Genomic DNA, 22,306 nt, shown 5'->3' on the forward strand with positions numbered 1-22,306 from the left:
CCATGGAGGACCCCACACCAGAGCAGGTGGGTGCCCGAAGGAGGCTGTGACCCCGTGGGAACCCTGCGCTGGAGCAGGCTCCTGGCAGGACCTGCGGACCCGTGGAGAGAGGAGCCCACGCTGGAGCAGGTTTTCTGTCAGGACTTGTGACCCTGTGGGGGACCCACTCTGGAGCAGTGTGCTCCTGAAGGACTGCACGCCGTGGAAGGGACCCATGCTGGAGCAGTTCGTGAAGAACTGCAGCCCGTGGGAAGGACCCACATTGGAGAAGTTCACGGAGGACTGTCTCCCCTGGGAGGGACCCCACGCTGGAGCAGGAGAAGAGTGTGAGGAGTCCTGCCCCTAAGGAGGATGAAGCAGCAGAGACAACATGTGATGAACTGACCATAAACCCCATTCCCCGTCCCCCTGTGCCGCTGGGGGGGGTAGGTAGAGAATCTGGGAGTGAAGTTGTGCCCAGGAAGAAGGGAGGGGTGTAGGGAAGGTGTTCCGAGATGTGGCTTTCTCATTACCCTACTCTGGTTGACTGGTAATAAATTGAGTTAATTTTCCCCAAGTTGAGTCTGTTTTGCCTGTGACAGTAATTGGTGAGTGATCTCTCCTGTCCTTATCTTGACCCACGAGCCCTTTGTTATATTTTCTCTCCCCTGTCCAGCTGAGAAGGGCAGAGTGATAGAATGGCTTTAGTGGGCACCTGGCATTCAGCCAGAGTCAACCCCCCACAGGAAAGCAACAAAAAGAACAAGAGAATCAAGAAAATCTTCCCTAAGAAAGATGTTTGCCTGCTGGTTATTTTGGTTGTGGAACTTGAGAGCTGTATTGAGACCTGTGGTGCTCCTAGCTGTTTAGACAGCAATCAATATACTCTTTTCTTTCCATTTTTCTTCATTAGAACTTTTGTTTGGGAGTGGATCTTGAACATTTTTGCTACCTACATTAAACAATCATTCACAGGCACAGAAATACTACCAATTACCAAGTAAAATCAGCTGGTAAACACCCATGAGGCAAATTACAGCTGGGAAAATTCAAGTCTCAGAAATTACCAAAAGAACAAACCCCAAAACAATAACCACCACCACCCAAATCAGGAGTTCTTTATATAAGGGAGGTTTTATGTTCCTCTGCCCTCCAAAGAAAAAGAGGAGGAAGAAGAACCCAAACCCAATCCAGCCTAAGAACCAACCAACCTTAAGGAGATTCTGTATTAAACAAAACTTGAAGCAGGTCACTTTGGGGGGATTTGTGATGTCATCTGAAACGGGAAATACATAGCTGCATCATAAAAACTGTAGCACAGCAGAAACACTATTTAAATATTCCTCTTAAAAAAGATTTTAAAAATGTTTGGCAACACAACCAAATGCTGTGATACCATCAAACATTTTGGACCCGGGGTGAGTTGCAGGCTTTCTCTTGCTTCTTTTTCAAAAGCCCTTGGGTTCTTTACAGAACCTCCTGCCATTGCAGGGCTGCCACACCCCTCAAAATACCCTATAAAGGAAGCTGCATAGTAGAACATGCAGATGTTTTCTTGCTGCTGTTGTGGATGGAATAGGCAGTTAAGACCCTCCTCTTATCCCTTCCTTACCCTCTTTTCCTCAGTCCACATGCTTGAAGTTCAGTTTTGCCACTCTTAAAAGTGCTGTCATCTCAGCAAAAAGGATGAAGTGCAGCTTCCACCCTCTGCACTGCTGGAGCACAGAAATCATGGAAGTAGTACTGTGCTAGATAGTTGGTGAAGGGAGAACACACGTCAGAGGCACAGCATGGCGATACAGCACAGAACAAGACTGGCCATGAAAAGAGGGGCACGACGTATCACAGACACTGATATATTGCTGTATCAACCCCTAATAATGCTCGTTTCATGTAAAATTAGATGTAGGATGCTACTAGACTATTTTTAACCTGGTTCTTGATAAACAGTTGTTTCAACTATATTCATGAATGGAATATTTCTGCCATAAGATTTAGGTAGTTCACAGTTTTCCCTATATATCTGTCAAGCAAAAGATAATTCCAATGAGCCATTGTACTACTGAAACTGGAGAGAAAAGCAACTATTTGCTAATGGAACCATGCATTACTATGAGGAGTATGTAACTGCACGTAAGTTAGTGTATCAGTCTCCAAAATCCCTGCATAAAAAGGAAAGTTTCAGGGCATTAGAATTTCAGGAGCAAAAAAACTCAGTGATTGAGCACAAAGAATACCAGATAGACTACTGCAAAACCTCAGAGACATACAATTTGCCAATCCAGAAATACCTAGAGCATATGTAGCAAGAATGATGAGACTGTTAAAAAAAAAAAACCAACAAACCAGGAGTCTTTACAAGTACAGCTGAAAATTTATTTTTCTCTTTCTGCATTGAAGTGAGTACATGTTTACACATAATGTGACAGAAAAAAAAAAAAATCATCTGGATACCGACTAAGGTTGTAAGTGTATTTTTCCTTTGTAACACCCCAGAATGTCAGCAGGGAAATAGAAGAAAAGAAAAAACACATAACTTTGGATGGTATATCATCCAGCACCTCCGGTTTTACTGGTGTGGTTTTTTTTTTTTTTCCTTACTATTGGATTAGACCACCCCCACCCCCCTCAAAAACCCACTCACAGCACACTCTTGGCAATAGTCCCTGAACATACCACCCCACCCCCCTCCCGCAAACATTCAGTACGTTTTAAAAAACAGGCTCAGTGGCACTTTCTATTTAATATGACTTCAGTAACATTTTGAAATACAGTGCATCCACACTGCAATTCACTTTGCTGTAAGGCTAACTTAGACATAAGGCAAACACTACCTTAGCTCTCAAATATTCCATGATAAGACACCCTTAGTACATGTATCTCTGTTAAATGCAGAGATGCCTTGTTTCCCCTTCATTGCTTTTCCTCCTGATCAAAAAAGCAATTCAGGGAGATAGTGTGCTATACTCATCACAGATTGCAACATACTAAAAAGTTAAAAAGAAACAGCAATGAATAAAAATAAACAGTATTCACATATCCCAAACTTAATTCCATCACTTAAATAATTTCATCTGCAATTACAAAATACATACACTTAAATATCTTTGTAAGAAATAATCATCTAAGATATCACAGATTATGATTTGCTTTTGATAATCTAACTGCCCTAACTCCGGCATAAAGATATACCTGGACAGTGTTGCTACCTAGGATGTTTTCCTATTATAATTAATTTTCTTAAATATACAGTAAATTCTCCCTAGCTATTCTGACAGATAGTGCAAATAAAGACATTCTTTGGGTCACAATTTTAAAATATTACCGCCAATGCTATCCTCAATTTAACATTGTTTTAGTAAATGAGTAACAAAATATTGTAAGTATACACATTTTCTAACATCTGTTTAACAATGCGTTTTCCTCAGTTACCTTGGCTTAACGCAGACCACAAAATATGAATAAGCTACAATGCTGCTCACCTATCCAAAAGATATGTTATATTTATAGTTAAATAAATATATTTAGAAACCTACCTATAAGTTCCGCATTGCTTTCCATTTGTTGTTATTATCCAATGGCATACTACATCAAATCATGATAACAAAATAACTTTAAAGACAACAAAGATCACTTCAGAAGTACTGCTCAAAGGCAATGAAATAATGTTTTGAGAACCTATGCACATAAGTTAGGCCTACATAGATCCAGCACATTGTATAATAGAATAGTTCACGCTTCTTTTAGGAGTCAACTACTGCTTTGCCCTAGCCAGAGATAAAAAGCTTATCTTAAATATTACCTATCATATATGTAGCAACACAAAGTGGCCCTGTTTGCTATCTAATGTTGCTTGCCGGTTTTACACGTTTATTTGAAGTTACTGGCACCTGATTGCTAGTTCCATTCGTGGTATTTGTTGCTGAGCCATTCACAACGATGTAATCAACTTTGTTTTCCAATTTCACAAGGCGTTGTAAGATGTCATCCAGAAGAACAGCAATTGTTCTCTTAAGATCAGCTGAAGATAATGGAAAAAACAAATTAGATCCTATTACTTACTACATGTGGAAAAGAACTACTATTTCAACATGTTCACATCTTAAGACTTGCCATCATTCCTACTATACTTTTGGGGAAAGTGCAGATTAGTATACAAGTACAGAATTAAATAGCTGCTTGATTAATATAATTTCTTTGTTATTTTAGGCAAGGAAGATACCGCCATAATAGTGAACTGTGAACAAAGCCAATTAAATACTCGAGTGGAAGAATGAAACCACTAGCTGGAGCATTAGACTAGTGACTATTCAAAGGCAGTATTTCAAATTTCATCCAGACAACAGCACTAGAAAATACCCAGCTATAACACCTTTTAGTCTTCGACAGCAACAGAATATATTTAAATACTTTCCAACATAAAAAAAATGTAGTTCTTAATAGCTTTCTCTAAATAACAGATCTATCCCACAGAAAAACTGGTATAAGAAAGTATCTTATCACTTCTTACATAGGCTATAAAGCAGGAAAAAAAATTTCCATATTTAGGCCTATATTGATTGAAAAACAACAGAAAGGACAGTAAAAAAATTTCCCATATTCTGGAACACAAAAACAGTAACAGACCTTTCAACAAAAGCTAATTACACTGTTGTCAATGTTCATATCACTACATTGTCTCAGATTTGGAAAAAATGAACAAACTTACCAGGTTTTACAAGGCATTAAGATCCCTACAACACACACCAATGCAGACACACACAAGACTCTCCCTGCCCCCGCTGCCCCCAATCAGTTCTTAACTAACCAGAAAAACTGGGAAGGAAAACACAGGTATGAAAGCAAAAAGATGAGTAACCCAGATAAAATTAAAACACTAGTAGTAAATTAAAAAAAAAAAAACAAACAAAAAAACTCAGGTCACTCCCTCTGTCTAAAATTAACTAGATCTTGTTTAGTAATGTCATCCTTGGGAAAAAAAAAAAAAGAAAAAAGAAAAAGATAATTGCTTTACAATTCGAGCAAGAGCAGGGTCTGCTGTCAATGACATGATGTGGGTCATAGTATCATTCTGTGCTCAACAGTCAGAAGGAAGGAATTGTCTACTCAAGTTCTAAGTCTGATGATCAGCATGTAGATCAAAAGTTGACTTAATTTTTTTATTAAACTTCACACAAAACCTCAGAAGGCAAATCTCATTTGGAAACACACTGTAAGACTCATATAGCAGTAGAAAGCTGCAGTATACAAGGGTTTTTTAAAACAAGTTACACAGAAAAGTAATTACACAGTAAAGGCAGGAAATTCTTGAAGAGGAAAAAAAAGGGGGAGGGGGAGAAAAGGGGGAATAAAAGAAAAAGAACTTTTTTACCACAGTAAAAGACTAAAGTTAATGAATGAAAGAATTAAAGGCCAAGACTTTTTGATACTGTCCTTCTCCTCTTGGGTTGCTTCCTGCTCATCTTGTTATCACAGACTTGCCTCCCTGTTCCTGAGCAGCAAAGAGTTCAGACACATTTTTGCTGTTTGTACTTTTACCAGAATGTCTATAAAAAGCATCCTACAACTGGTAGAGCCCACCTTTTTAAGGATTCCTTAAGAAGGCGATCAAAGTACATTAACAAAAAATATATATATATGTGAAGATTTATAAGTATTTCTTTTTAAGCCTTGTACTACTCTTACTTTCACAGATACATTTTTTCCTTCATGTCAGAACACAGGTAGTTTCTTCAAACCTCATCCCCAAGGGATTAACAAGAGCTCATTGCAGCCTTCCCTCAATAGAAGCTACAACGGACCAAAGAGTTTAAATTAAGACATTTTTATAGCTTTGCAAAAAGATCTCAAAACTATCTTTTCTGTATTTCAGAAGACAGGCATCTATTACCAGTCAATACTGGAAACATATTCATCAAGTTAACTGGTACATCAGACAGAGAGAGATGATGCAGCAAATATCAAAGCTCTCAAGACAAGTGACCTAATGGCTCTAACGGCTACTTCTAAAGCAAGGGCAGATTCTGCTAAATTCGTAATTGCCTTGCAGTCTCAAGACTGCAAACTCAACTAGTATGTTGCTTTCCACTGCTTTTTTACTACTTGAAGAGAAGAAAATTAAAGAAATAAAAGCAGAAAGTTAGCAATGAGACACAAGAAGAATCTGGAATGTTCAAGTGACTTAATGTAAAACTGTGTCCCCATATCAAGCACGTGCTTACTCCTCAATAGCTTAAGATGCAGAAAAAGCACAATGTTACTGTTAATCCTGTAAATAACAGTAGTCATATACCTGGAGATACCTAAAAAATTCCTGGAAAACAAACATCTCATGTCTCAAGCTTGATTTTGCGCCCACATCTTAATCTTCAACTTCAGTTAATAAACTAAAATCAAATCAGTTAATACAGAGAGTTTTTTCTCTTAAAGAGCAGTAATACTACTTTAAAAAAGAAAAAAAGTATAACTTTACAGTTTTCAGGGGAAAAAAAATATTTTAATAACCAGTATGGTTTTTTTCTTCTTACCATATCCTGCCATAGAGGCTCCACCGCCACCATTCATTAAGTTTTTATTTTCTTCTGCCAGTGCTTTGACATATCTTTTACTTAGATCTAGTATCTGTCCACGCAACTCAGCACTGCTTTGGCGTCTTGGATACTGGAAAGTGTAGCGTAGCAACATCAAACCCCAAATGATTCCAAAAACTAGTAAAAACATACTCAGTTTCTGGGACATATTTTTTCTTGAAAATGTTAGAAACATGTCTGATGAAGGCCACAGGTGTGTCTTAACTTCAAGACAAGTAATTGAACTCGGCTTTGTCAAATTATATTACATATTAAACAAAAACAAGATTTCTATGAAGTGAAAAATCTTCTGGCTGGATCATCTTGAATACATCTTCTCATGTTTTAGTTGGTCTTGATTCCTAAAATTTGTAAAATATCACTTGGTTATTCAAAACGGCTACAGCTGTTGAGATCAAGGACAAATACCAGTTTCCAAATGCAGTATTATTGCATAATCTAACAAACAGTGTTGGATTTGCATCTGCTTAGAGGTGCAGTCATCTTTCTATCTCACCTGTTGTTTATAAGGTTTCCTCTTCTTATTTTTACTGATTTTTACTTTCCAAACATCAAAACTTCTACACTTCTACAAATCACCTTAAGTATTTTAAATACCAGAATCTGAACTATTAAACCAAAAGGCATTTCAAACAAAAAGCTGTATCTAGAAGAGACTTGTAAAACACTTATATACAACATTTTGATGAGTTATACACATACATCTACACATAAGAAAAAGATCTTGTGAAATTATTCACTTAATTCCGAATACTCACTTAGAAGCACAAGGCAACTATAAACAGATAAAATGCAGAACAAAGTTCAAAGTTGGGCATCATTCTCTTCTGGTTTTGTACAGCATTTTTTTTTTTTTTTTGGTGTCTTGCTAATAAATAAATAAAACCAAAATGAACTGGCACATTGCACCCACTTTTAGCATTTTACTACCACTTTAAAAAAGTCTTACCATAGCAGCCAATTCTGATCCCTCAAGATTAAGGCTTCAGGCTTTCCCACCTACAAATGGTAGGAAAGCTTCAACAATTAAACAAAAAGTATCCAGACATCTTGAAGCAATGTGAGCCAGACATCTTCAAGCAGCTCTGTAGGGGGGGGGGGGGGGGGGGGGTGGTGGTGGTGGTGTTAAAACAAAACAAAGTGCAGGATTAAAGAGACATTCATTTTCACGTGGAGTGGTTGAAGTTGAGGGCTTCAAGCCACATGCTTTTAAAACAGAAATACATTTTTAAACCCAACTTGAAGCAATTGTTAGGGAAGAACATAGAACCCATTTCCATTTTATTATAAATGCATACATTTGAACATTCAATAACCGATTTCAACATACTTTAAAAAAAAAACTTGGTAAGACTCTACCAAAATGTGTCCCTCCTCTTGTGTTATAAAGACAGTGACAGTAGATGTTCCAGATTCATCATATGTGTATATACATTTACATATGTATCATTGTCTTATTCATTTTTCCCCCTCAAAGAAACCTGATCTTTTCAGTCTCTTTACATGTGTATACGACGTATTTCTCATTTTTCAGCCACCTCTGAAATGTCTCCAATTATTCAATACTTTTTTGAGAGGGAGTTTCTATTATTTAACATAGTCTGGATAAAGCTACTCATTTTACATAATAGTTACGTTTTCCCTGTTACTCCCTGTTCTTGCCACATACTACCCAACATGAGCGCTTTTCAGACTGAAGTTACACATTTAATAGAGTTCCCCACCAGACTTTCTATACTGGTGCTTAGATCTCTGTTTTTATTAGAACATTGAGACCGAATTTCTTACCCTGCTAAGCACTCATCTAAACTTAACTCCGCCTCCACGGTATTTTTCATTGCCTCTGCTGACTAGTTCAACTGGCCTTATGCCGACACACCACGCTCTGCTGCAAACACAAGTGTTGCTGCCAGCAGGGTGCCGAGTTGTGCTTGTCTCTTACCCTTCACCTTCACTCTTCAGATAACCCTCTCAATAGGCAAGCCAACATGACTGATTCAAGTGGCAAATTTTTGAAGTGCTCTAAAATCAACACGCGTATCTGAATTATTCTGAAAATGATTAGTCCAAGGCAGGGGCAATATTAGGACTTGGACACCAAAGTTGCTGTAACGTAACAAGTTATCGTGTGTAAAATGCCCTATAGTAACTGCCAGTACATAAAATCTTACTTTTACTGTTGGGTGTACTAATGTATGTGGCAATCACAAGTGGATGAGGAATAGCTTACTTTACCTTAACTGCGGGACATGACCATGCACATGGACAGATAGCCAACATGCAATAATGTGAAATCCCACTGTAAATTCAGTGCGATGTACTTTGTTCAAAGAATGTGCTTATCTCCCCCAAAACTGTTAAGACACAATTTTGTCTTAAGTACATAAAGTAAGAGAGAAAACAATAAAAACTTATATTCTACAGTATCAGCACGAGTATTTGGAATTGTGTGGTTAAAGATTTCCTGAAACAGATCCTCCCTAAACATGAGCTAACCAAAATTTCTTTTCCCTAGCTCTTTGCCAAATTCATGGCTCTGCACTCAGACTTTAAAGTGCACCTACATCATTATGCATCTACATAATCGCTGAATAGTATCAAATATGATGGAAAACATTTACATATGAGGTCCAGGAGTAGGGTATTCATATGATGGCTCAGAAGATCAAACAGTATCACTCAAGGAGAGACCACAAGTTTCAACCCCCGTTCCCCAAAGTCTATGTTTTATATTATTTTTTAAAATTGTCTGAAAATAACAAATAGCTCTTGCAGAATTTAAATTAAGTTCCACTTTCCATAGATCTCCAGCCACATCTCATCCTGATGCATTTAGACAATATCACTACAGAGCTTTGAAGTGGAAATAACTCTGCCATCACGCTGTAAATAAGACCACAAGCCTGGATAAGAGTCCTAGCCAAGAGAACAGATTGAATAAACTCCCGCCAAGGAGCAGTAGGACTTGCAGACTGGGTCTTTGCCGTGTATATTTGATTCACAGTGCACACGCCGACTCCTGAAACTAACAGAAATCAAGGACTTAACCTGCTGGGCAAATGGCGTAACACCCAAATACTGACACTGGGCAGAGGAACTGGGAGTAAGTGTACCAAAATGAAGGGAACTATTTGTACTTGTCACTTTTCCTATGCATTTTTAGAGGCCATTCCCCCTTAACGAATTCCAGTGTAATTTCAAAGTTCTGGAGATTTGGTCTCTTCTTTCTTCCTGAAGCATGCACTTCTAGTGACCCATAACACACTCCCTGCAAGACCCTTCCAAGATTACACAGTGTGGAGCAATAACAACAACAACAACAACAACAACAACAAAAAGGCAAGCTTATACTTGTGTGATTTGCAAGTAGGGAAAAAAAAAAAAGTATTGGAGCAGCACGTGTACATATTAGGAAGAAAATAGCACAGTAAATAAGATGGATGGATTGGAATTTTCTTTTACCTCTTGCTGCCCTGAAGGGTCAGCGCTACTCTATACGAACATTATAGTTCAAACAAAACTTGTCCTCAGAATGGACCTTTGTTTTCAGTAATTCAGAGGTAATATCCCGTGAGGTAACAACATACATGTAAGAAGGAACACTCTCTCTTGTGATCTTTCTTCTCCCTCATTCTCTCAGCTCCTCCTTGCCCACCACTCCCTGAGCAGGGGAAAAATGAAGCCGGAACTTCCTTCTTCACACTGACTTAGCCCGGGTAGGAACCCAGGCTTGCCACTCTCCCAACCACAGCTGAAGGGCTTTTGTGGCAAAGGAGGTCAAAGCACTGCAGAGAGCAACAGGAAAAAAGGGCACATCAGAGCTACGCCTTGTTGGAATTCCTACCATTCCTAACCTGAGACAAAAGAAAGATGACCATGAAGATGAAGGAGTACAGCCAGAACAAAACTTTAAGATCTGAGGAGGGAAAGGAGAGAAAAAAAAAAAACCAAACCCAAAACCACCAAATAAAATAAAACACACACAGGCCCCAAAACCCAACCTCTCCCCCCAGTCAAACAAAACCCCTGACCTGACTGTGCAGGTAAAATGGCATTCCAAGACTCCATGAAGAAGACAGTATCTTCCAGCTGATCCTTTCAATAGGCAGCCTGAGGTGACTGATTCAAGTGGCAATTTTTCAAAGTTCTTTAAAATCAACACGCATATCTAAATTATTCTGAAAATGACAAGCCCAAGCCAGGGGCAACATTAGAACTTGGAACTACAAGCAATTCCTGAACAGAGGATCTGAGACTAGGTTTGCCTTTCGCAGACATAGGGAGTTTGGTTTTCTTCACTGTTGCCACTGCTGGTTGTCTAGGAAATGTACTGCCAAAGCCTTCCAATGTGGATTTAACATTGTCCAGCGATACCACAACAAACACTGACATACATCTGGCAATGAAAGCAATGAACTAAGGCACTCATCCTCTCCAAAATAAAATCATGTCTCTATCCTCTGAGCTGTGGGCCAACATCGGTCATGTATAAATTATATTATTGAGTGCATGAAACGAAACGAACAAGGGCCAAAAAAAAGGAACAGAAAATCCATTGTATGTTCTGTAATAAAGCGAAGTTCTATTATTTCTGATGCTACTTACCTGAACAGTAGCATCAGACTTCAGTTTGAATACTGACCCTTCTCCATGGAAACCAGCCCATACTTAGAAAACATCATACTCGAATTTTGTTGCAAAGTCTTCCTCAGATTCTGCTTTACTTATTCCCAGAAAAACCCAGAGATTATACTCATGTACAACACAAAAAATGCAACAGTTTGTAAGGCAAAGGAATGCCTCATACATCCTCTGAGACGATCGCAGGGTACCATGAAAACAAGGCATACCCAAATCCTTAAAGGGTTACAACGCACTTTACACCACTGTCAGTTCTGCTAGTCAGTCAGCTCATGAAAGACCAGTACATATTCGTCATCATTTTTCTAGTCTGTCCGAGAGATCCCAGCCTTCCACTAGAAGTGGTTATCGGCATCACCAGGGTATAAATTTAAAACTGTGCTGCAGAGATGGTGTGTACCATCTAGTTTTGAAAAATGTACAGGACAGACAAAGATGATCATTTATAAGAGAAAAAGAAAGCCTCAGGCCTGTCAGGTATTTTTGGTAGTTATTAGTAAGCAGCTTTAGCAAAAAAATAACAGAAGAGAGTCAGCAAGAGGTGAAGAACAGAGAAAACTGAAGCCCGAGAATCCCATTCTGTTCAAGGATCAGAAAGACTTTAAGGATAAAGCCAAGAAAAATGCACTGAAAATAGTACTGTTAACATACAGTCCAATAAAGTCACCTCTTTGGTTATGTATTTTGAAAGCCAGAATACCTAATACTAAGGCAGTAGTTCCTCAGTGATAACCTTGAGACCTATATAGGTCTCTAATGAGTATATTAAGAAAGTACCCTTGATAAATGGGAACTTTACTCCATCTATTACTTACTACCATAATACTTATCTGTTCCTCACTGCCAAATTATGATCAACAACAATGTAACACAGTGAATTCAAAAGCAAGTGTGGCTTTGTGACCAATTATTATTGTTAACCGTACAAACACAAGAAATGATTTATCAAGACAGAGATTGAAAAAAAAAAAAAAAAGCCAGATATAGTCATAGGAGACTGCACTCAACTACAAACAGAGGACAGGAAAAAAAAAAATCTTGTAACAGAACAGACCGCAGACAGAAATTAGGACCGTACAAATAAAAGCTGACATTAATAATTACTATAAAATAATTGTACAGTACAAAATTAGAATTTATTACAATCTCAGTGGGAGCATAACAAGTTTAGGAAATTATTAAGGACTTAGAATTAACATACTAAAATTGTGTCTATACAAGAAATTTCTATTCAATTCATGGCAGCAAACATATCTCAGTGCAGTGAGGGTACTGTATTAGTAAACAATAAGCTGTGAACAGGCATAATGATACCTCACTGCAATAGCCAAGGAACGTTTCAGGAAGACAAAAATCACAGGGCATTACAGAATACCAGGAAATATTTCCACAGTTCTGTCAGCTCTATCCCATTAGTTTTCTTTTTTGGATCTATTTAGAGTGTGCTCCCCCCCAGCCCATTTACCTCTGTGACCTCCAAAATCTTTTGTTTTCTGATTTTCCAACAGAAAACTTTGAGCATCACAGTCACTCAGCTGACAGACATCGCGCTGACCACTCTGAGAGCAGACAGGCTAGTTCTATGTTATTTGGAAACCTATCAGCACAGTCGCTGTGCAGCAATGAAAATGGGAAGCCTAAAGAATGACTGACACACACAAAAAAAAGCATAGAACATATATTCACTGACCAATTCATCTCTGAAGACAGGATAATGAAATGAGTCCCTAAAAGCCCAGAAGCTATGTGCTGAGACTTTCTGGAACACCAAAAATGATGTCTGCATTATGGTAATTTGCAGTCTTAGATGGCTATCAGTTTGGCAGTAGGAGAAAAACCTGCATGAGGTGCAGCTAACAAACAGGTACCCAAAAAAGTTAAGTATATCCTGTTACACAGGACCATGATTCCTGGCAACACACAGAAACTTCAGTTCTGCATTCCTACACATAACACAAACTCCCTCTAACAAATCATCTTACCCACATCATTCATATTTAAAACTCGTGCCCAAGGAAGAATCACATTCCTTATGTTTTTAAGAGCACATGAGTTCTTGAAAAAATGCCAATAAAACCACCCTTCTGTACTGGCACATCTGTACTGGTGACTTTTGCAGACCAACACTGCCCTTTCATTCCCAGGTTCATTCAGACAGCTGCATAGCACCGTAAAATAGCAGAATATTCTACTTGGAATCAAACAATTAACAGCAATGTGTGTCGCCAGACAAGTGAAACCATATTTGAGCTGTCTTTTGATGAGATCAACTCTCAGCATGTTAAGTATTCCTATTATTGCTGCTGTAAAATTTGGTCAACAGAAAAATATCACTAGCAAAAAGGGAAAAGAGAAGGATACCCTACGGACAAAACCTCAGCAATGTCCAACATAACAGAGCCCATCAAAATGCTGTACCTGTGTGCTGATGAGACTTGAGGGTCTTTCGAGACTGCATCATAGGTAAGTTGATAGAAGAGAGAATTTATACTAATACCTGCCAGTCTCAAGTGAAAAGAACAGCATTATACAACACACTGCCATCTTATAAATACATAAGAAGGCATACTTCTGGGGGGGGGGATGGGGAAGCCTGCCTTATCAGTATGACAGCTGCTGGACTCCAGGTTTTAGCAGTTCTGTACCACTTTTGGAACGCACTGCCAAAGGAGTCCGCCTAGTGCTTGGTGCCTTTTCCAGGACATCTATCTTTATACCTTCTCCCACAGCATATGTTCCTTCATTCCCTGCGTCTGCATGCCCTAGACTTGCAATTACCAAGGAATGCTGGGAAGAAAACAAAAAAAATTATCCCTTTGCCTTATTGCTACCTGTCTTTCAGGGAATATCTTTAATAGCTATTCCAAGTAACATCATAGAAAGACATGAGGTTTAAGAGAATAGCAAAAATGGGTAACAACCAAGAATACCTATTCTTCTACAGTGCTGCAACAAAGAAAGAAGAAAATCTTGTGTGCTCCCACCACTCCCTGTCTCTCAATGCAGCCAAAGGGTATCTGGGCCAACAAAAGTCACAGCTCACCAAGCAGATATTGTCACTGCTGACAAATTGCTGAGACTACCTCAAACATATCTTAAACCAGGAACAGTTTTACCTCCTACAGGCTTCTGAGAACAGCACACAACCAATTTGTTTTGTAGCTGGACTTCTGAGTTGAAAGCAAAAACATACCACTTTGAACTTGAAAACCCACACATAAGTTTACAGTGGCTCTGGTATAAAATCATCTGAGTGCCCAAACACTAGATTACCTTTTGTATTTCAATATTTTAGAAATAATGGTGACTTGTTTCTATTTTGAACGCATGTAGTCCTATTTGCATTGTTTTTATTTTACACCTTCTGCCTACAATTGTTTTTATTTTACATTATGTCTAAGGAGTCTACTTAAGTACTTTTTGGTACCTTAAAGTATCCTGGCTTTTTTTTTTTTTTTTTTTTTTTTGAGTACTCCCCCCCCTTTTATTTTGCCTACTACTGTCAGTGAATGCTTTTAAAACAGCCATTTAAAAACAGAAATTCTTTGTTCCTTGCCTGCGGGCAGTGAGCCAAGATTCAAGATTCTGAGAGGGGAAATGACTTGGCAAGGGTTGTGAAGAAAATTAAAGAAAGCAGATATCAATGGGGACAGTATATTATACTTGCTGAAGTTCCCCTCCTCCCACTGGGTCCATCTGGGCCTCAAAACGTTTCTACATCTCTGTATCAGCTTCTTAGGGGGGGAAAAAACATTTAAAAAAAATCATCTCAGCTTCATTCCATCTGGGACACTTTTCTTTATGCTTTCTTGCTGCCATTCAGGTCCCAGTAGGACCCTTGCTCATATGAATCACAGTTGTGACAGAGCGTGAAGTACCTACCTTCTTAGCCTCTCATTTCCCAATAAGATTGCCACAATTTTTTCATTGCAGCTGAACACTAGGCTATGTCAAGCACCCCCTTGCAAAGTCCTAACTAGCACCTCTACTCCCTTGTGAAATTTCACAGCTGTGTTTGCACCACTCTTTCCAAAGCCCCTGGTGACTCCAAAACTTCCTTCCAAGATGATAATGTTTAGCTAATTTTAGCTAGTTTTACAGAAAGCCATACCTGCAAGATCATGAGTGTAGGCTACTGAGACGACAGGGATTTTCACTGAACGTTTTAAAGACAACTAAAAGGAAGGGGGTTGTCATTAAAGAGAACAAAAAGGAGAGGGGAGGGTGGAGTCAGCTAACAAAGTGATGGCTGCAATGGTGGAGAGACTGCCGCTGCAGAGTTGGTCACACATGTACACACAGTCCAGCATCCACACAGACACTATTCACACAGAACAGTAACAAAAAAGAGGGCAGAGGAAGAATTTAACTTGCCTGGTTTTACTTCAAGAAACCTGCAGAATTCAAACTGAGTACGGATGTGTACAAGGTGTCCACCAAAAGTATATTTCAGTGGTAAAACTACAATACAGACAGGGCCTCAGATTCACGCTCCCTCCCAGGAGGCTGATCCAGTGGAAGATTTTAGAAAAATAACACTGGAGGCAATGTTAAAAGACAGATTAAGTTCTTCTCTTCTACATCTTTTATTATTTCTAGATTGACTTGTCAGTTTATCTTAGCATAGCAAGGGTATGACAGACAGTAGTTAACCATAGCACCACAGTGGTGTGCATTACAAAATATTTTATTGATAAAATTAAGCAGAAGGTACCCAGAAATTTAACTGGATTATTTATATCATGGTAGCCTCTTATTTCTTCGCTATTACTGAAGAGACCAATTTCAGTGGTATAAGTTTTAAGTCCTCTTGTCTAGGCCTCTAGTCTAGGCCCTGTTTTACGTAAGCAAAGTACCCATTTAGTTCTGAGCAATCCAAAATGAATCTTTTAAATTACATAGCCAAATGGTAATATAATTTTTTTTTTTAAAGTTGACAATCATAAAAGAAAATTTAGGAGACTACTAATAATGCTCACTTGAGGAAACCCAGCCCACGTAATAGTACAAGTTTTCAATCACAGGTGAAAGAGCTTGTCAAATAACAAATACTATATAAAGTACATTTTAGCAGTAAACTTGTACCAGCACAAAACACATTCATTTGAATGACTAAGCTCCACAGATTTTTGACAGCTACTGCAAACAATTTAATGGCTATTTTTGACACTTGCTAGTCTTCAGATATGTTGACTACACAGCTGAGAATTTAAGCTGACAGCATGCATTTATCCTACTTACAGTTTGGGCAAAATACAGGAACAAGTGCCCTGAACTATTCTTGGAGAAGGTACAAGTGATCATGAACTCCAGGGGCAGTATTTTACTTTTAGCAGTTAAATGACATCCAATCCCCAAGCTAAATCACAATAAGTGATTAGCTAATACCAATGCCTCCTTCAAGAAGCTAAAAGCCAAAAGGAGTCTCTAAGAGCAGAGACTACAAAAGCTTTAAAAAAAAAAGGAAGTCGCTTAATTTCCAACTGTAAAAGCTTTAGGAAAAAGACCTATTTACGAGACCAAAGGAATTCCAACATACTTGCTTAATCCTCTGGAGTTATCAAGTACCTGAAATAAATTATTAAACAATTATATATTGTAAGACATAAAATAACAAAAAGAGGCCAGAATAATTTAGGCTTTATACACATGGGTATCTCTAGCAGTCAAAACGGGAACAAAGGTAACAACAAATTAACAAATTTCCACAATTTAGCTAAAACTGCCATCGCTCCTCTTCTGACACTAGAACAAGATGCTACTTACAATATATTATCATCTTCATACTGTCTCCTTTCTTTGATACTCTCATGAAACAGCGATTCATGACCTTTCTTCCAAAATAAACACTACATCACAATTAGAACAAATCACATGCATGCTTAGCTATTACATTCAGCATGTTCATATTCTGAAGGTTCTATAGAAAAAAAAGTCACAATTCCTACAAAGCTCACTTTTCACAGTGGAAAAACTGCCCCCCCCCATTCACCCACTGAGGGGGTAAAACCACAACAAAAGAAACCCCAGTTGTTCACCTGATTTAAACTGCACTAAAGAAACTCCTCATCATGTCATAGGACAGAACAAAAATTCCATCTGCTTTGCTTTGTGGCACACAAACACAGAAATTACACTCTATACTACCTGTCAGTATCTTTTAGATGACAAGATACATGAAAGAGAATTTACAGGATGCTACCACGTTAGATTAGGAAACTGAAAAGTAAGTTTATTAATAATGAATGATTAACAGAGCTACAGAAGTAAGGTAGAGATAAGAGGACGTTATAAACATTTACAGAAATAAATTTAATGGAAGATTAAAAATGTAGTTAAAATATCATCAGATGTTACATATAAAAGCAATTTTACTGCATTGTAAGAAGGTAGCATTATTCCACAACTCTTGCTGTCATTAAGTTTCATATAGTATAATCTCCTAAAATTAAAACAAATAGCTTTGCCCATTTTTTTTCTATGCAAACTTGTTAGTGCCAGGAGATCACTTAACCTAGTATTATTGAGGACCCTGCCTTTGCTCGAATATAGATTAAACAAACTTTTTTTTTTTTTCCTACTAAGTTCCATCACATCATTGTAAGCACATTTTGCCTCCTTGAAAGTTAGGTCCTTACAGTACAAGACAGACATCAATCTTGCAGAGTCACTGCAGTCATAGTTTACGACAGGAAGGCCACTGCAAACGAAGGAGGAGACCAGAAAACCCTCGTTTCCTTCACCGCTTCCTCACCATCCAAGGACACTGCATCACAGCCCTGGAAAACGGTTACCCAGCCGAAAGGACCCTTCGGCCACGGCGGGCAGCAGCACACACCGTCCCCAAGAACCTGTAAGAGGGGCCTGCAGCAACACCGCCACGAGCCGCCAGGAAGGCCCACGCTGGCGCCGGTAACCAGAGCCTGCAGAGCGGGAAGGAACCGACCGGCAGGCAGCACCGAGCGCTCAGGCAGCCCGACAGCACCACCCGCTGCGGAAGGACAGGCGGGGGGGGGCGGAGGGAAAGCTGACGGCTGCACAAGCGCCGGCGGGGGGGGGAGGGGGACAGAAGCATGGCCGAGCCCAGGATGATAAACCTGTCCCGAAGCAGGGGGCAAGCCTGAGGCGGAGAACAAAGCGGGGCGCTCAGGCGAAGTGAAAACCTGGGTTTGCCTGGCAGCCGCAGCCAGACCGCGGCAACCCGGCCCCCCTGCTCGCACACTGCTCGGCTCCCCCCTCGCCACCCCCGGCCGAGCCTGCCGCCTCTCCCCCCGCCCGGCGGGGCCGCCCCGTCTTCCCACAGGGACTGCCGGGCCTCCACCACCCTCACGCCGCCCCCACTCAGCAGAAGGCCTTTCCGCGCCCCTTCCCCAGCTAAGGGGCGGGTACAGCCCTTCCACACACCCCGCTGCGATCTGCCGCCCGGCACGGCGCCTACAGGAGGACGGGGCAGCCCCTTGGCGGAGCCCCCCAGCAGCCCCGCACTACCTCCACTCCCGGCCCTCAGCCGTCTGACAGGCACCGCTCGCTCCGCTTCCGCCCGCCTCGCCACGCCTCGCGTCGCGTCGCGCCACCTGAGACCCCGCCCCTTCTCCCCCCTCCACCCTTCCCGGTCAAGCGGGCTGCCGCAACACCCCACCCCCCCGCGCTGCCTGGGGCGCATGCGCGGCCGGGCCCCTGCCGCCGGCCCCCCCCCCCCCCCCCCCTTCCCGCCATTGGCGGCGGTGCGCGTGAGAGGCGGGAGCGTGAGGGACGCCGGCCGTGGCCGGTCGCCGCTGCCGCTGCTGCGAGGGGCCTCGATGGGGGCGAGGAGGCCTGGCCGCAGGGCCCTCGGCCGCAGGGCCGCCGCCAGGCAGGCGGGGAGAGCCACAGCGCGTTGTCGAGCAGCGAGTGAGGCAGGCTGTGTGGGGCCGGCAGGGCAGTACGTAATTGCAGGCCTGGTAGTGCTTGCTGGAAACACTCGGGGCCGGGCTCCAAACAGGAACCCCCGGGGAAGCTGGAAAGCTGCGTGGCCGTGGCTGTTAATTCCTATTGACGTTCATAACTAAAGATTACCTTCAGAGATACAAACCGGGAAAGGTGTTGTTTCTGCCCTCTAACGGCGTAAGTGAATTTTGTTAGTGGCCTCGGAAGTGAGTGCTGTCCCTCAGCTGCATAAGCTGGACTGTTCGTGGCTGGGACAGTACGTAAACTCCCACCGTGATAGTCACGTCAGCAAAATCCATTGTGGGTATAGGACTGTGCTAGCAAGCTACCTCAGGCTCTTCCTGCAAGGTGATACTTAAAGGAAGTTGGTATCAGTTAACTAAAGGTGAACATAAGGGCACTTTAAACAGCTGCAGTGTTGCTAGTGTTCAGGAGTATCTGTTTTTCACCCTAGCTCAATCCCTTCAGGATTGTCCCTACCTAGACAAGCTGAGGTACCGGTTACAGGTCAGATGTTGCAGGCGGGTGTAGGGGAAGGTTCCGTTTGCAACACTGCATCCTCTGTAAAATAAAACACAGTTACAGCAAGCATTGTCCTGGCAGCTTGCTGATCCCACCACCGCTCTACCTCCCCATCGGTTACCCCCACACCTGCACTGTGCTGCAGCTTTCCCTCCCTTCCAGGGTGTGTCAGAGGCTACCTGGCTCCTCTCCAGTTTTCAACCTTTTTTTCCGCACAGATTAGATGCAGGAAAATTTAGCATTTTAATCTCTTGCTCTAATAGAAAAAAAGGATGTTGATACATCAGAGGGGTTAGTGGCCAAGGCCTAAGTAGATAGACAAAACTGTTGGCAGGTGGTATCATGTCAGCCAGTGAATCAGTTGCATATAAAACTTTTCTAATGTTGGCTAGTTTGCAGCCCCTTATTTCAGAGTCTTGTGAAACATATTTGGGGATTTTTCTTTTTTCTTTTCATGTTGGTCTGGAAAATATTGGTGTTCATCTGAGAATTTAAATTTGAGAAAATTAGGCAATTGTTGAATAGAAGGCTGTATTCCCACAGAGAATTCAGAAGAAGCTGCATTAAAGGATTTATATTTTTATTTGATTATGCAATCCATCCCATGGACAAAAGTCTTTTGCTGAACTATACAATGTTGAATGAGGACAGGCAAAAAAATAAAACCTGAAATATTTAGTAAGTAAGCTTTCGAGTGAACAGATTGACTGTATATTGTGCAACACCAATGAAATTGTTGCTAGAAGCATGTTCCAAAGCAGAATCACATCGGATTCTGTGGGTATTTTCTCATGAAGATTTCCTCTTGAAAAGATCAAAAACAGATGGTCTGAAACAGACTCCACGTAACAAACGTACTGCAGCTATTTACTGCCATTTATTACGGTACTATTTGCTCAGTGATTAATCCTCTGTTTTCACAGACGTGCGCTGAACAGCTGTAATGTCTTTGCAAATATAATTTATATGGTATTTAGAGATTACTAGGGAGAGAAAGGGAAATCTGTCAATGATGTAATAACAGGAAGATTTGCTTGTGGATGTCACAAAATTGTATTAAGAAATCTGTCTCCATTATAAACATACCCTCTCTTGACAGGAACTCTGACCTATTAATAACATTCTTAATTCCTATTGCCTGAAGGCCTCATGTATTTGGCCATCTTTCACGAACATGCATCTCACAATATTATGTGATACTTTTTTCCCTTATCCAAGATGTGTGGTAAAAACTGTATCACAAAATAATATCAAGCACCTTGTTTCTCCTCAGCGACATATGAAAATCAAACCTTAACAGTGTTTACATGGTCCTCGTAATTGTAGGTAATAATATTCTCAGGATCATTTCGAGGGATAGATAAAAGCCCAGGATTGCAGGAGTAAAAACTTGCTATACTGCAGTGTTCTGTATTATTTTTCAAAATCCAAAAAAGCAAAAATAGGTTGCTGGTACATTGTTTTCTTTGTTCTTTTCCCCGTGCCATTCACTATCAGTAGGCTGTCCTTCTGACATTAATTTGCATAGCTATTGCTTTGTCCTTTTCAAACGTGTATTAAGAATTTTCTCTCTCATGGTATGTTTAAACTGCTTAATGGTAACAGCTAGAGAACAGCACTCTGACAAATATGCTTCATGATTAGTGTACCTGCTTCCTTCTTACTTAACAAATTAATCCTCCAATCTGTATACTTAGGTAAGAATGTACACCTTATACTTTCCTTACTGCCGCTCCTGTTTTTCTCTCTTCCTGATCCCTTACCAGTAGTTTATACCCTTTCACTTTAGGGAATGGGCCTGATCTGGGCCCATCTTTCCCTCAAAAAAGTGCATTTTTTCCCCCAGATCGTGAATACTGTATACTCACTACTGCATTAAAGCTGACAGTATATTACAACAGTGTATCAATGTTGCTTGAAAAAGCTCCGTAAGGCATGCTTGAAGTACCCACAATTATGTCACGTTAGTGTATCCTTGAGGCCATCTCTGGCTGTTTTCTGTGTCTGAACAGGATAGAGAGGAGGAACGGGGAAGCCCTTGTGATGTGACCGAGCAGAAAAGACAAGCCTTTCGGTAAAATGGTGGTTAAAAGGAAATTCTCAGGACTGCACGTGAAAAATTTAGGCCTTTGTTTCCTAGAAGTATTCAAGACTGAATCACGTGTGTTCATTCCCAAACAAGGAAAGCAGCCTTCCAGCCGTGCACGTTAAGTAGCCTGTTGCCGCAACAAAACACCACCGACAACGCGGACTTCAAGGTGTTAACCGTAAACATTCCCCCCTGCGGTGCAGAAGCAGAACCCCGGAGAAGGTGCCGGGAGGAGGTGAGCGGGGGAGACAGTGAGAGATGAGGAGCAGGGTCGGTTTTCAGGGCGCGCAGGAGCCGCAGCCCTAACGGGAGAGCCCGCCTTCGCACACCGAGCGGGACGACCAGGCCGCTCGCTCCCGCGGCGGCGCGCCCCCGAGAGCCGCCGCCAGGAGGCGGCGCGCACCCGCCCCCCGGTCTCTCGGCGGCGGAGCGAGCGCGCGCGCGCGCGCGCGGGGAGGGGGCTGCGCATGCGCGTCGGGCCCCCGCGAAGCTTGTCGCAGCCGCGCTCGCTGTCCCGCCGGCGGTGCTTCCTTTGTGACAGGCGGGCCGAGGCCGGCTC

General features: G+C 41.2%; 1 protein-coding gene across 3 annotated transcripts; it reads right to left on the bottom strand.

Annotated features, from left to right (window-relative positions):
- Window positions 1-2,333: 2,333 nt before the first annotated feature.
- CCDC126 (coiled-coil domain containing 126) lies at window positions 2,334-18,815 on the bottom strand. 3 transcript variants are annotated; one of them, XM_030009208.2, is made up of 4 exons: window positions 18,699-18,815; window positions 7,519-7,654; window positions 6,507-6,910; window positions 2,334-4,000 (listed from the first exon to the last, which is right to left on the bottom strand). In XM_030009208.2, exons 3-4 carry the CDS (start codon window positions 6,742-6,744, stop codon window positions 3,819-3,821), a joined length of 420 nt encoding a protein of 139 aa, XP_029865068.1. In that variant the 5' UTR covers window positions 6,745-6,910; window positions 7,519-7,654; window positions 18,699-18,815; the 3' UTR covers window positions 2,334-3,818. The 3 variants fall into 3 exon arrangements, with proteins under 3 accessions (XP_029865068.1, XP_029865066.1, XP_029865067.1); XM_030009206.2 differs by lacking the exon at window positions 18,699-18,815 and adding an exon at window positions 18,615-18,658; XM_030009207.2 differs by lacking the exon at window positions 18,699-18,815 and adding an exon at window positions 10,157-10,533.
- Between the last annotated feature and the right edge of the window lie 3,491 nt (window positions 18,816-22,306).

The sequence above is a fragment of the Aquila chrysaetos genome, chromosome 3, assembly GCF_900496995.4.
Source record: "Aquila chrysaetos chrysaetos chromosome 3, bAquChr1.4, whole genome shotgun sequence".
Lineage (NCBI taxonomy): Eukaryota > Metazoa > Chordata > Aves > Accipitriformes > Accipitridae > Aquila > Aquila chrysaetos.